This window comes from Salmo salar, chromosome 11, assembly GCF_965601325.2.
Source record: "Salmo salar chromosome 11, fSalSal1, whole genome shotgun sequence".
Taxonomy (NCBI): domain Eukaryota; kingdom Metazoa; phylum Chordata; class Actinopteri; order Salmoniformes; family Salmonidae; genus Salmo; species Salmo salar.
Genome location: NC_138301.1, coordinates 116538782 through 116555512, shown reverse-complemented (window position 1 = coordinate 116555512; position 16731 = coordinate 116538782). Strand labels below are relative to the sequence as shown.

The window sequence follows — 16731 nt, the reverse complement described above, 5'->3', positions numbered from 1 at the left end:
TGTCAACTGAGTTTATTTTCAGCAAACTTAACATGTGTAAATATTTGTATGAACATAACAAGATTCAACAACTGAAACATGAACTGAACAAGTTCCATTAAGTACTGCAGTGCATCTCCTCCTCATGGACTGCACCAGATTTGCCAGTTCTTGTTGTGAGATGTTACCCCACTCTTCCACTAAGGCACCCTGCAAGTTCCCAGACAATTTCTGGGGGGAATGGCCCTAGCCCTCACCCTCCAATCCAACAGGTCCCAGACGTGCTCAATGGGATTGAGATCCGGGCTCTTCGCTGGCCATGGCAGAACACTGACATTCCTGTCTTGCAGGAAATCACGCACAGCACGAGCAGTATGGCTGGTGGCATTGTCATGCTGGAGGGTCATGTCAGGATGAGCCTGCAGGAGGGGTACCACATGAGGGAGGAGGATGTCTTCCCTGTAACCGCACAGCGTTGAGATTGCCTGCAATGACAACAAGCTCAGTCCGATGATGCTGTGACACACTGCCCAAGACCATGACGGACCCTCCACCTCCAAATTGATCCCGCTCCAGAGTACAGGCCTCGGTGTAACGCTCATTCCCTTGGACGATAAACACGAATCCGACCATCACCCCTGGTGAGACAAAACCGTGACTCGTCAGTGAAGAGCACTTTTTGCCAGTCATGTCTGGTCCAGCGACGGTGGGTTTGTGCCCATAAGCGACGTTGTTGCCGGTGATGTCTGGTGAGGACCTGCCTTACAAACAGGCCTACAAGCCCTCAGTCCAGCCTATCTCAGCCTATTGCGGACTGTCTGAACACTGATGGAGGGATTGTGCGTTCCTGGTGTATCTCAGGCAGTTGTTGTCTGGGCCATGCACACCCCTGTCCGCCGCCATCCTGTACCGTCCCGCAGGTGTGATGTTCGGATGTACCGATCCTGCGCAGGTGTCATTACATGTGGTCTGCCACTGCCCGAGGACGATCAGCTGTCCATCCTGTCTCCCTGTAGCGCTGTCTTAGGCATCTCACAGTACGGACATTGCAATTTATTGCCCTGTCCACATCTGCAGTCCTAATGCCTCCTTGCAGCATGCCTAAGGCAGGTTCACGCAGATGAGCAGGGACCCGGGGCATCTTTATTTTGGTATTTTTTTGAGTCCGTAGAAAGGCCTCTTTAGTGTCCTAGAGTTTTCATAACTGTGACCTTAATTGCCTACCGTCTGTAAGCTGTCCTTAACGACCGTTCCACAGGTGCATGTTCATTAATTGTTTATGGTTCATTGAACAAGCATGGGAAACAGTTTTTTAACCCTTTACAATGAAGATCTGTGAAGTTATTTGGATTTTTACGAATTGTCTTTGAAAGACAGGGTCCTGAAAAGGGACGTTTCTTTTTTTGCTGAGTTTACCTGACCAGGCTTGTAATATCTGGCATTAGGAAAAAGATCACTGAATCCCTTGTGCAAATATTATACTGCTCTTATCTCTCTCTCTCTCTCTCTCTCTCTCTCTCTCTCTCTCTCTCTCTCTCTCCCTCTCTCTCTCTCTCTCTCTCTCTCTCTCTCTCTCTCTCTCTCTCTCTCTCTCTCTCTCTCCTCTCTCTCTCTCTCTCTCTCTCTCTCTCTCTCCCTCCCTCTCTCTCTCTCTTCTCTCTCTCTCTCCCTCTCTCTCTCTCCTCCCTCTCTCTCTCTCTCTGTCTCTCTCTCCCTCCCTCTCTCTCTCTCTCTCTCCTCCCTCTCTCTCTCTCTCTCTCTCTCTCTCTCTCTTCAGATCCCACTTCATCCTCTGATGGATGGGTTGATTCAGGAAGTTATTAACCTGGCTTTCAAACACTTCAAGTACAAGGAGGGCTACCTTGGTCCCAACACAGGGAACATGCACATGGTGGCTGACCTCTATGCTGAGGTGGTGGGGGTTGTTGCACAGTCCAGGTAGGAGGGTGCATGCACACAAACACAAACACATACACAGATGGCGATGGTAAAAGATGATTGTACCTCTGTGTGTGTGATGTAGTGTGTGATATAGTGTGTGATTTGAGCTAGGCCATTACTGACACCATTATAGTGATGGGAGGTTGTTGGTCCATTATAGTGATGGAAGGTTGTTGGTCCATTATAGTGATGGAAGGTTGTTGGTTCATTATAGTGATGGAAGGTTGTTGGTCATTATAGTGATGGAAGGTTGTTGGTCCATTATAGTGATGGAAGGTTGTTGGTCCATTATAGTGATGGAAGGTTGTTGGTCCATTATAGTGATGGAAGGTTGTTGGTCCATTATAGTGATGGGAGGTTGTTGGTCCATTATAGTGATGGAAGGTTGTTGGTCCATTATAGTGATGGAAGGTTGTTGGTTCATTATAGTGATGGAAGGTTGTTGGTCCATTATAGTGATGGAAGGTTGTTGGTCCATTATAGTGATGGAAGGTTGTTGGTTCATTATAGTGATGGAAGGTTGTTGGTCCATTATAGTGATGGGAGGTTGTTGGTCCATTATAGTGATGGAAGGTTGTTGGTCCATTATAGTGATGGAAGGTTGTTGGTCCATTATAGTGATGGAAGGTTGTTGGTCCATTATAGTGATGGAAGGTTGTTGGTCCATTATAGTGATGGGAGGTTGTTGGTCCATTATAGTGATGGGAGGTTGTTGGTCCATTATAGTGATGGAAGGTTGTTGGTTCATTATAGTGATGGAAGGTTGTTGGTCCATTATAGTGATGGAAGGTTGTTGGTCCATTATAGTGATGGAAGGTTGTTGGTCCATTATAGTGATGGAAGGTTGTTGGTCCATTATAGTGATGGAAGGTTGTTGGTCCATTATAGTGATGGAAGGTTGTTGGTCCATTATAGTGATGGAAGGTTGTTGGTCCATTATAGTGATGGAAGGTTGTTGGTCCATTATAGTGATGGAAGGTTGTTGGTCCATTATAGTGATGGGAGGTTGTTGGTCCATTATAGTGATGGGAGGTTGTTGGTTCATTATAGTGATGGAAGGTTGTTGGTCCATTATAGTGATGGAAGGTTGTTGGTCCATTATAGTGATGGAAGGTTGTTGGTCCACAGATACACAGTATGTTGGTGGTTTTAGGAGGGGGTGTTATGCCTCTCAGTAATCCAGTGAGGCCCAGTCAGGACAGGACAGATGGAGACACAACTACTGTAACCTCTTTACAGATTATCTCCCAATAGCCTGGTACGGAACACACATTATCTCCCAATAGCCTGGTACGGAACACACATGATCTCCCAATAGCCTGGTACGGAACACACATGATCTCCCAATAGCCTGGTACGGAACACACATGATCTCCCAATAGCCTGGTACGGAACACACATTATCTCCCAATAGCCTGGTACGGAACACACACGATCTCCCAATAGCCTGGTACGGAACACACATTATCTCCCAATAGCCTGGTACGGAACACACATTACCTCCCAATAGCCTGGTACGGAACACACATGATCTCCCAATAGCCTGGTACGGAACACACATTATCTCCCAATAGCCTGGTACGGAACACACATTATCTCCCAATAGCCTGGTACGGAACACACATTATCTCCCAATAGCCTGGTACGGAACACACATTACCTCCCAATAGCCTGGTACGGAACACACATGATCTCCCAATAGCCTGGTACGGAACACACATTATCTCCAATAGCCTGGTACGGAACACACATTATCTCCCAATAGCCTGGTACGGAACACACATTATCTCCCAATAGCCTGGTACGGAACACACATGATCTCCCAATAGCCTGGTACGGAACACACATGATCTCCCAATAGCCTGGTACGGAACACACATCTCCCAATAGCCTGGTACGGAACACACAATATCTCCCAATAGCCTGGTACGGAACACACATTATCTCCCAATAGCCTGGTACGGAACACACATGATCTCCCAATAGCCTGGTACGGACACACATTATCTCCCAATAGCTGGTACGGAACACACAATATCTCCCAATAGCCTGGTACGGAACACACATTATCTCCCAATAGCCTGGTACGGAACACACATGATCTCCCAATAGCCTGGTACGGAACACACATGATCTCCCAATAGCCTGGTACGGAACACACATGATCTCCCAATAGCCTGGTACGGAACACACATTATCTCCCAATAGCCTGGTACGGAACACACATGATCTCCCAATAGCCTGGTACGGAACACACATTATCTCCCAATAGCCTGGTACGGACACACATTACCTCCCAATAGCCTGGTACGGAACACACATGATCTCCCAATAGCCTGGTACGGAACACACATTATCTCCCAATAGCCTGGTACGGAACACACATTATCTCCCAATAGCCTGGTACGGAACACACATTATCTCCCAATAGCCTGGTACGGAACACACATTACCTCCCAATAGCCTGGTACGGAACACACATGATCTCCCAATAGCCTGGTACGGAACACACATTATCTCCCAATAGCCTGGTACGGAACACACATTATCTCCCAATAGCCTGGTACGGAACACACATTATCTCCCAATAGCCTGGTACGGAACACACATGATCTCCCAATAGCCTGGTACGGAACACACATGATCTCCCAATAGCCTGGTACGGAACACACATTATCTCCCAATAGCCTGGTACGGAACACACAATATCTCCCAATAGCCTGGTACGGAACACACATTATCTCCCAATAGCCTGGTACGGAACACACATGATCTCCCAATAGCCTGGTACGGAACACACATTATCTCCCAATAGCCTGGTACGGAACACACAATATCTCCCAATAGCCTGGTACGGAACACACATGATCTCCCAATAGCCTGGTACGGAACACACATTATCTCCCAATAGCCTGGTACGGAACACACATGATCTCCCAATAGCCTGGTACGGAACACACATTATCTCCCAATAGCCTGGTACGGAACACACATGATCTCCCAATAGCCTGGTACGGAACACACATGATCTCCCAATAGCCTGGTACGGAACACACATGATCTCCCAATAGCCTGGTACGGAACACACATGATCTCCCAATAGCCTGGTACGGAACACACATTATCTCCCAATAGCCTGGTACGGAACACACATGATCTCCCAATAGCCTGGTACGGAACACACATGATCTCCCAATAGCCTGGTACGGAACACACATGATCTCCCAATAGCCTGGTACGGAACACACATGATCTCCCAATAGCCTGGTACGGAACACACATTATCTCTCAATAGCCTGGTACGGAACACACACGTAAGAGATGCAACACAACAAAATACACAAACAAACAAACAAAGCAAGAAAACAAAGCAACTGAAAGGAGATGGAGATAACTGTAGCTGTATAAACTGTATGTATAAAGACACTGTTAGCTATATGTATAATGATGTATCAGATTGGCGTGATAAGTGACGTATTGATTTACTTCCTGTGTGTGTCTGTGCTACCAGATTCCCTGCTGTGAGGAAGAAGTTCATCTCTGAACTGAAGGAGTTGAGACAGAAGGAACAGAACCACTATGTTTTCCAGTCTACCATCAGCCTCATCATGGGAGTCAAGTTCTTCAGGATTAAGATGTACCCTGTCGAGGACTTCGAGGCCTCCTTCCAGTTCATGCAGGTGTGTGGGTAATAAGTCCTCTCGCAAAGACATGTTACTGGTTTATTTAGTTGTGTGTGTAGTGGATGTGTATCGTTACTGTCTTGTTGAGACCTTGATGTACCTTCGCTCCGGATCCAAAATGGCCAGGTTTGCTTTTCTGGTTCAGTGGTATTGACTGAGCTTCTTGTCATGTGTCGGTGACATGTTACTGAATCCATTCAGTAGTCATGTATGTTTTGTTTGGTGTGTCTCTCAGTTTATCTCAGTGTTGTAGGAGTGTGCATAATCATATGATGTATATCTCTCTAGGAGTGTGCATAATCATATGATGTATATCTCTCTCTAGGAGTGTGCATAATCATATGATGTATATCTCTCTCTCTAGGAGTGTGCATAATCATATGATGTATATCTCTCTCTAGGAGTGTGCATAATCATATGATGTATATCTCTCTAGGAGTGTGCATAATCATATGATGTATATCTCTCTAGGAGTGTGCATAATCATATGATGTATCTCTCTCTCTCTAGGAGTGTGCATAATCATATGATGCATATCTCTCTCTAGGAGTGTGCATAATCATATGATGTATATCTCTCTCTCTAGGAGTGTGCATAATCATATGATGTATATCTCTCTCTCTAGGAGTGTGCATAATCATATGATGTATATCTCTCTCTAGGAGTGTGCATAATCATATGATGTATATCTCTCTAGGAGTGTGCATAATCATATGATGTATCTCTCTCTCTCTAGGAGTGTGCATAATCATATGATGTATATCTCTCTAGGAGTGTGCATAATCATATGATGTATCTCTCTCTCTCTCTAGGAGTGTGCCCAGTATTTCCTGGAGGTAAAGGATAAGGACATTAAACATTCTCTGGCTGGACTCTTCGTAGAGATACTGGTTCCTGTAGCTGCAGTAAGTCTACCCTACGTCAGTCTGTATCAACACCAGTCTGTCTCTACCAGTCTGTCTCTGCACCAGTCTGTATCAACACCAGTCTGTATCGACACCAGTCTGTATCAACACCAGTCTGTATCAACACCAGTCTGTCTTTGCACCAGTCTGTATCAACACCAGTCTGTCTATACACCAGTCTGTATCAACACCAGTCTGTCTCTGCACCAATCTGTCTATACACCAGTCTGTATCAACACCAGTCTGTCTATACACCAGTCTGTATCAACACCAGTCTGTATCAACACCAGTCTGTATCAACACCAGTCTGTCTCTGCACCAATCTGTCTATACACCAGTCTGTATCAACACCAGTCTGTCTATACACCAGTCTGTATCAACACCAGTCTGTCTCTACCAGTCTGTCTCTGCACCAGTCTGTATCAACACCAGTCTGTATCAACACCAGTCTGTATCAACACCAGTCTGTATCAACACCAGTCTGTCTCTGCACCAATCTGTCTATACACCAGTCTGTATCAACACCAGTCTGTCTCTGTACCATTCTGTCTATACACCAGTCTGTCTCTGCACCAGTCTGTCTATATACCAGTCTGTCTCTGCACCAGTCTGTCTCTGCACCAGTCTGTCTCTGCACCAGTCTGTATCAACACCAGTCTGTCTCTGTACCATTCTGTCTCTGCACCAGTCTGTATCAACACCAGTCTGTCACTGCACCAGTCTGTCTATATACCAGTCTGTCTCTGTACCATTCTGTCTCTGCACCAGTCTGTCTATATACCAGTTTGTCTCTACACCAGTCTGTCTCTGCACCAGTCTGTCTCTGTACCAGTCTGTCTCTACACCAGTCTGTCACTGCACCAGTCTGTCTCTGTACCATTCTGTCTCTGCACCAGTCTGTCTATATACCAGTTTGTCTCTACACCAGTCTGTCTCTGCACCAGTCTGTCTCTGTACCAGTCTGTCTCTGCACCAGTCTGTATCAACACCAGTCTGTCTCTGCACCAGTCTGTCTCTGTACCATTCTGTCTCTGCACCAGTCTGTATCAACACCATTCTGTCTCTGCACCAGTCTGTATCAACACCAGTCTGTATCAACACCAGTCTGTCTCTGCACCAGTCTGTATCAACACCAGTCTGTCACTGCACCAGTCTGTCTATATACCAGTCTGTCTCTGCACCAGTCTGTCTCTGTACCATTCTGTCTCTGTACCATTCTGTCTCTGTACCATTCTGTATCAACACCAGTCTGTCTCTGCACCAGTCTGTCTATATACCAGTTTGTCTCTGTACCATTCTGTCTCTGTACCATTCTGTCTCTGTACCAGTCTGTATCAACACCAGTCTGTCACTGCACCAGTCTGTCTATATACCAGTCTGTCACTGCACCAGTCTGTCTCTGTGCCATTCTGTCTCTGCACCAGTCTGTATCAACACCAGTCTGTCTCTGCACCAGTCTGTATCAACACCAGTCTGTCTCTGTACCATTCTGTCTCTGCACCAGTCTGTATCAACACCAGTCTGTCTCTGTGCCATTCTGTCTCTGCACCAGTCTGTCTCTGTACCATTCTGTCTCTGTACCATTCTGTATCAACACCAGTCTGTCACTGCACCAGTCTGTCTATATACCAGTCTGTCTCTGTACCATTCTGTCTCTGTACCATTCTGTCTCTGTACCAGTCTGTATCAACACCAGTCTGTCTCTGTACCATTCTGTCTCTGTACCAGTCTGTATCAACACCAGTCTGTCACTGCACCAGTCTGTCTCTGTGCCATTCTGTCTCTGCACCAGTCTGTCTCTGCACCAGTCTGTATCAACACCAGTCTGTCTCTGCACCAGTCTGTCTCTGTACCAGTCTGTCTCTGCACCAGTCTGTATCAACACCAGTCTGTCTCTGCACCAGTCTGTCTCTGTACCATTCTGTCTCTGCACCAGTCTGTATCAACACCATTCTGTCTCTGCACCAGTCTGTATCAACACCAGTCTGTATCAACACCAGTCTGTCTCTGCACCAGTCTGTATCAACACCAGTCTGTCACTGCACCAGTCTGTCTATATACCAGTCTGTCTCTGCACCAGTCTGTCTCTGTACCATTCTGTCTCTGTACCATTCTGTCTCTGTACCATTCTGTATCAACACCAGTCTGTCTCTGCACCAGTCTGTCTATATACCAGTTTGTCTCTGTACCATTCTGTCTCTGTACCATTCTGTCTCTGTACCAGTCTGTATCAACACCAGTCTGTCACTGCACCAGTCTGTCTATATACCAGTCTGTCACTGCACCAGTCTGTCTCTGTGCCATTCTGTCTCTGCACCAGTCTGTATCAACACCAGTCTGTCTCTGCACCAGTCTGTATCAACACCAGTCTGTCTCTGTACCATTCTGTCTCTGCACCAGTCTGTATCAACACCAGTCTGTCTCTGTGCCATTCTGTCTCTGCACCAGTCTGTCTCTGTACCATTCTGTCTCTGTACCATTCTGTATCAACACCAGTCTGTCACTGCACCAGTCTGTCTATATACCAGTCTGTCTCTGTACCATTCTGTCTCTGTACCATTCTGTCTCTGTACCAGTCTGTATCAACACCAGTCTGTCTCTGTACCATTCTGTCTCTGCACCAGTCTGTATCAACACCAGTCTGTCTCTGTGCCATTCTGTCTCTGCACCAGTCTGTCTCCTCACCAGTCTGTATCAACACCAGTCTGTCTCTGCACCAGTCTGTCTCTGTACCAGTCTGTCTCTGCACCAGTCTGTATCAACACCAGTCTGTCTCTGCACCAGTCTGTCTCTGCACCAGTCTGTATCAATACCAGTCTGTCTCTGCACCAGTCTGTCTCTGTACCAGTCTGTCTCTGCACCAGTCTGTATCAACACCAGTCTGTCTCTGCACCAGTCTGTCTCTGTACCATTCTGTCTCTGCACCAGTCTGTATCAACACCATTCTGTCTCTTTACCAGTCTGTATCAACACCAGTCTGTATCAAGACCAGTCTGTCTCTGCACCAGTCTGTATCAACACCAGTCTGTCACTGCACCAGTCTGTCTATATACCAGTCTGTCTCTGCACCAGTCTGTCTCTGTACCATTCTGTCTCTGTACCATTCTGTCTCTGTACCATTCTGTATCAACACCAGTCTGTCTCTGCACCAGTCTGTCTATATACCAGTTTGTCTCTGTACCATTCTGTCTCTGTACCATTCTGTCTCTGTACCAGTCTGTATCAACACCAGTCTGTCACTGCACCAGTCTGTCTATATACCAGTCTGTCACTGCACCAGTCTGTCTCTGTGCCATTCTGTCTCTGCACCAGTCTGTATCAACACCAGTCTGTCTCTGCACCAGTCTGTATCAACACCAGTCTGTCTCTGTACCATTCTGTCTCTGCACCAGTCTGTATCAACACCAGTCTGTCTCTGTACCAGTCTGTCTCTGCACCAGTCTGTATCAACACCAGTCTGTCTCTGTGCCATTCTGTCTCTGCACCAGTCTGTCTCTGTACCATTCTGTCTCTGTACCATTCTGTATCAACACCAGTCTGTCACTGCACCAGTCTGTCTATATACCAGTCTGTCTCTGTACCATTCTGTCTCTGTACCATTCTGTCTCTGTACCAGTCTGTATCAACACCAGTCTGTCTCTGTACCATTCTGTCTCTGCACCAGTCTGTATCAACACCAGTCTGTCACTGCACCAGTCTGTCTCTGTGCCATTCTGTCTCTGTACCAGTCTGTATCAACACCAGTCTGTCTCTGCACCAGTCTGTCTATATACCAGTTTGTCTCTGTACCATTCTGTCTCTGTACCATTCTGTCTCTGTACCATTCTGTATCAACACCAGTCTGTCACTGCACCAGTCTGTCTATATACCAGTTTGTCTCTACACCAGTTTGTATCTGTACCAGTCTGTTTCTATACCAGTCGCATATCCTCTCACATCTCTCTCACATCTCTCTCATATCCCCTCATATCCTCTCATATTATCTCATATCCTCTCATATCTTCTCATATCTTCTCATATCCTCTCACTCCCCATCTCCTCTCATATCCTCTCATATCCTCTCATATCTTCTCATATCCTCTCATATCTTCTCATATCCTCTCATATCCTCTCATATCTTCTCATATCCTCTCATATCCTCTCATATCTTCTCATGTCCTCTCATATCCTCTCATATCTTCTCATATCCTCTCATATCCTCTCATATCTTCTCATATCCTCTCATATCTTCTCATATCCTCTCATATCTTCTCATATCCTCTCATATCCTCTCATATCCTCTCATATCCTCTCATATCCTCTCAAATCCTCTCATATCTCTCTCATATCTTTGAGTCTCTCATGTCTAATATAGGGTACCTCTATCTCTACTTGTATGTAATCATGTGGTAATGTGCCTAATCAATCAAATAATGTCACTGGAGATATTAGTCGCCCCGTAGCTGCAGTACCTATCTCTATACCATGTCTTGAAATCTCTCATATCTATATACTGTACCTGTCCTGTACATAGGTCTATGTGTAACTCCTCTGCTCTGTGTATGACCTATGATCTTTTCCCTTTGACCTTCCAGACGGTGAAGAACGAGGTGAATGTTCCGTGTCTGAGGAACTTCGTAGAGAGTCTGTATGACACAACGCTGGACCTGTCCTCTAGGAAGAAACACTCTCTGGTCAGTCTATACCACTCTATTACTGTACCGGTCAGTCTATACCACTCTATTACTGTACCGGTTAGTCTATCCACTCTATTACTGTACCGGTCAGTCTATACCACTCTATTACTGTACCGGTTAGTCTATACCACTCTATTACTGTACCGGTTAGTCTATACCACTCTATTACTGTATCGGTCAGTCTATACCACTCTATTACTGTACCGGTCAGTCTATACCACTCTATTACTGTACCGGTTAGTCTATACCACTCTATTACTGTACCGGTCAGTCTATAGCACTCTATTACTGTACCGGTCAGTCTATACCACTCTATTACTGTATCGGTCAGTCTATACCACTCTATTACTGTATCGGTCAGTCTATACCACTCTATTACTGTACCGGTTAGTCTATACCACTCTATTACTGTACCGGTTAGTCTATCCACTCTATTACTGTATCGGTCAGTCTATACCACTCTATTACTGTACCGGTTAGTCTATACCACTCTATTACTGTATCGGTCAGTCTATACCACTCTATTACTGTACCGGTCAGTCTATACCACCCTATTACTGTACCGGTCAGTCTATACCACACTATTACTGTACTGGTCAGTCTATTACTGTACCGGTCAGTCTATACCACACTATTACTGTACTGGTCAGTCTATTACTGTACTGGTCAGTCTATACCACACTATTACTGTACCGGTCAGTCTATTACTATACTGGTCAATCTATTACTGTACTGGTCAGGCTATTACTGTACTGGTCAGTCTATTACTGTACTGGTCAGTCTATACAACACTATTACTGTTCTGGTCTGTCTATACCACTCTATTACTGTACTGGTCAGTCTATTACTGTACCGGTCAGTCTATACCACTCTATTACTGTACTGGTCAGTCTAATACTGTACTGGTCAGTCTATACCACTCTATTACTGTACTGGTCAGTCTATACCACTCTATTACTGTACTGGTCAGTCTATTACTATACTGGTCAATCTATTACTGTACTAGTCAGACTATTACTGTACTGGTCAGTCTATACCACACTATTACTGTTCTGGTCAGTCTATTACTGTACTGGTCAGTCTATACCACTCTATTACTGTACTGGTCAGTCTATTACTATACTGGTCAATCTATTACTGTACTAGTCAGACTATTACTGTACTGGTCAGTCTATACCACACTATTACTGTACTGGTCAGTCTAATACTGTACTGGTCAGTCTATACCACACTATTACTGTTCTGGTCAGTCTATTACTGTACTGGTCAGTCTAATACTGTACTGGTCAGTCTATACCACACTATTACTGTACCGGTCAGTCTATTACTATACTCGTCAATCTATTACTGTACTGGTCAGTCTATTATTGTACTGGTCAGTCTATTATTGTACTGGTCAGTCTATACAACACTATTACTGTACTGACCAGTCTATACCACACTATTACTGTACTGGTCAGTCTATACCACACTATTACTGTACCGGTCAGTCTATACCACTCTATTACTGTACTGGTCAGTCTATACCACTATTTTACTTACTGGTCAGTCTCTACCACTCTATAACTGTACTGGTCAGTCTAATACTGTACTAGTCAGTCTAATACCACACTATTACTGTACCGGTCAGTCTATACCACTCTATTACTGTACTGATCATTCGATACCATTATTTTACAGTTCTGGTCAGTCTATACCACTCTATTACTGTACTGGTCAGTCTATGCCACTCCATAGTATTAATGAATGGACTCCAGGTATAGTCTAGTCCCATAGTATTAATGAATAGACTCCAGGTATAGTCTGGTCCCATAGTATTAATGAATAGATTCCAGGTATAGTCTGGTCCCATAGTATTAATGAATAGACTCCAGGTATAGTCTGGTCCCATAGTATTAATGAATAGACTCCAGGTATAGTCTGGTCCCATAGTATTAATGAATAGACTCCAGGTATAGTCTGGTCCCATAGTATTAATGAATAGACTCCAGGTATAGTCTGGTCCCATAGTATTAATGAATAGACTCCAGGTATAGTCTGGTCCCCATAGTATTAATGAATAGACTCCAGGTATAGTCTGGTCCCATAGTATTAATGAATGGACTCCAGGTATAGTCTGGTCCCATAGTATTAATGAATAGACTCCAGGTATAGTCTGGTCCCATAGTATTAATGAATAGACTCCAGGTATAGTCTGGTCCCCATAGTATTAATGAATAGACTCCAGGTATAGTCTGGTCCCATAGTATTAATGAATGGACTCCAGGTATAGTCTGGTCCCATAGTATTAATGAATGGACCCCAGGTATAGTCTGGTCCCATAGTATTAATGAATAGACTCCAGGTATAGTCTGGTCCCATAGTATTAATGAATAGACTCCAGGTATAGTCTGGTCCCATAGTATTAATGAATAGACTCCAGGTATAGTATTAATGAATAGACTCCAGGTATAGTCTGGTCCCATAGTATTAATGAATAGACTCCAGGTATAGTCTGGTCCCATAGTATTAATGAATAGTACTCCAGGTATAGTCTGGTCCCCATAGTATTAATGAATAGACTCCAGGTATAGTCTGGTCCCCATAGTATTAATGAATAGACTCCAGGTATAGTCTGGTCCCATAGTATTAATGAATGGACTCCAGGTATAGTCTGGTCCCCATAGTATTAATGAATGGACCCCAGGTATAGTCTGGTCCCATAGTATTAATGAATAGACTCCAGGTATAGTCTGGTCCCATAGTATTAATGAATAGACTCCATGTATAGTCTAGTCCCATAGTATTAATGAATAGACTCCATGTATAGTCTGGTCCCATAGTATTAATGAATAGACTCCAGGTATAGTCTGGTCCCATAGTATTCATGAATAGACTCCAGGTATAGTCTGGTCCCATAGTATTAATGAATAGACTCCAGGTATAGTCTAGTCTCATAGTATTAATGAATAGACTCCAGGTATAGTATTAATGAATAGACTCCAGGTATAGTCTGGTCCCATAGTATTAATGAATAGACTCCAGGTATAGTCTGGTCCCATAGTATTAATGAATGTACTCCAGGTATAGTCTGGTCCCCATAGTATTAATGAATAGACTCCAGGTATAGTCTGGTCCCATAGTATTAATGAATAGACTCCAGGTATAGTCTGGTCCCCATAGTATTAATGAATAGACTCCAGGTATAGTCTAGTCCCATAGTATTAATGAATAGACTCCAGGTATAGTCTGGTCCCATAGTATTAATGAATAGACTCCAGGTATAGTCTGGTCCCATAGTATTCATGAATAGACTCCAGGTATAGTCTGGTCCCATAGTATTAATGAATAGACTCCAGGTATAGTCTGGTCCCATAGTATTAATGAATAGACTCCAGGTATAGTCTGGTCCCATAGTATTAATGAATAGACTCCAGGTATAGTCTGGTCCCATAGTATTAATGAATAGACTCCAGGTATAGTCTGGTCCCATAGTATTAATGAATAGACTCCAGGTATAGTCTGGTCCCATAGTATTAATGAATAGACTCCAGGTATAGTCTGGTCCCATAGTATTAATGAATAGACTCCAGGTATAGTCTGGTCCCATAGTATTAATGAATAGACTCCAGGTATAGTCTGGTCCCATAGTATTAATGAATAGACTCCAGGTATAGTCTGGTCCCATAGTATTAATGAATGGACTCCAGGTATAGTCTGGTCCCATAGTATTAATGAATAGACTCCAGGTATAGTCTGGTCCCATAGTATTAATGAATAGACTCCAGGTATAGTCTGGTCCCATAGTATTAATGAATAGACTCCAGGTATAGTCTGGTCCCATAGTATTAATGAATAGACTCCAGGTATAGTCTGGTCCCATAGTATTAATGAATAGACTCCAGGTATAGTCTGGTCCCATAGTATTAATGAATAGACTCCAGGTATAGTCTGGTCCCATAGTATTAATGAATAGACTCCAGGTATAGTCTGGTCCCATAGTATTAATGAATGGACTCCAGGTATAGTCTGGTCCCCATAGTATTAATGAATAGACTCCAGGTATAGTCTGGTCCCATAGTATTAATGAATAGACTCCAGGTATAGTCTAGTCCCATAGTATTAATGAATAGACTCCAGGTATAGTCTGGTCCCATAGTATTAATGAATAGACTCCAGGTATAGTCTGGTCCCATAGTATTAATGAATAGACTCCAGGTATAGTCTGGTCCCATAGTATTAATGAATAGACTCCAGGTATAGTCTGGTCCCATAGTATTAATGAATAGACTCCAGGTATAGTCTGGTCCCATAGTATTAATGAATAGACTCCAGGTATAGTCTGGTCCCATAGTATTAATGAATAGACTCCAGGTATAGTCTGGTCCCATAGTATTAATGAATAGACTCCAGGTATAGTCTGGTCCCATAGTATTAATGAATAGACTCCAGGTATAGTCTGGTCCCATAGTATTAATGAATAGACTCCAGGTATAGTCTGGTCCCATAGTATTAATGAATGAGAGGAGGGGGGTACGTGGTGTTGGGACACAGCCCATTGATATATTTATAGGCTGCTGGTTTCTTTCAATAGTTGTTTTTGTTTTTGTGTGTGGTTGTTTATTTGTCCCCTTCTGGCTTTCACTACCTCCTTCTGGCTTTCACTACCTCCTTCTGGCTTTCACTACCTCCTTCTGGCTTTCACTACCTCCTTCTGGCTTTCACTACCTCCTTCTGGCTTTCACTACCTCCTTCTGGCTTTCACTACCTCCTTCTGGCTTTCACTACCTCCTTCTGGCTTTCACTACCTCCTTCTGGCTTTCACTACCTCCTTCTGGCTTTCACTACCTCCTTCTGGCTTTCACTACCTCCTTCTGGCTTTCACTACCTCCTTCTGGCTTTCACTACCTCCTTCTGGCTTTCACTACCTCCTTCTGGCTTTCACTACCTCCTTCTGGCTTTCACTACCTCCTTCTGGCTTTCACTACCTCCTTCTGGCTTTCACTACCTCCTTCTGGCTTTCACTACCTCCTTCTGGCTTTCACTACCTCCTTCTGGCTTTCACTACCTCCTTCTGGCTTTCACTACCTCCTTCTGGCTTTCACTACCTCCTTCTGGCTTTCACTACCTCCTTCTGGCTTTCACTACCTCCTTCTGGCTTTCACTACCTCCTTCTGGCTTTCACTACCTCCTTCTGGCTTTCACTACCTCCTTCGAATGGTCCTAGATATGTCACCCGCATACTGAACATGTTTGTTTTGTTTGGGATTCTTCAAATACCATCCATCCAGACATTAAGACTTCAATAGACTGCCTGTCACTCCTCTTCTTCCTCCTCCTCTTCTTCCTCCTCCTCACTCCTTCTTTACCAAGATGTTTTTTTTCACATGTTCCAGATGAGTACACACACACACTACCCTGTCATGCCAGAGCTGACGGGACCTAAAAGAGCAGAAAGATAATAACACGCTGTTTGTTTGTCCCTACATGTTGTTCTTCCTCATACCGCCACACCCCTACCCTTCAATCTTTACTCTACTGACTGACTCAGAGAGTTGGAGAAGGTTG

At 44.3% G+C, this 16731-nt stretch overlaps 1 protein-coding gene across 1 annotated transcript in view; it reads left to right on the top strand.

Moving 5' to 3' along the window:
* Positions 1 to 16731, top strand: part of fryb (furry homolog b (Drosophila)) — a 159620-nt gene that overhangs the window by 11535 nt on the left and 131354 nt on the right. The window contains exons 4-8 of the mRNA XM_082957584.1: positions 845 to 899; positions 1757 to 1917; positions 5432 to 5600; positions 6416 to 6508; positions 11083 to 11181. Of these exons, the coding sequence (XP_082813710.1) occupies positions 845 to 899; positions 1757 to 1917; positions 5432 to 5600; positions 6416 to 6508; positions 11083 to 11181 (577 nt within the window). The remainder of the gene's footprint in view (positions 1 to 844; positions 900 to 1756; positions 1918 to 5431; positions 5601 to 6415; positions 6509 to 11082; positions 11182 to 16731) is intronic.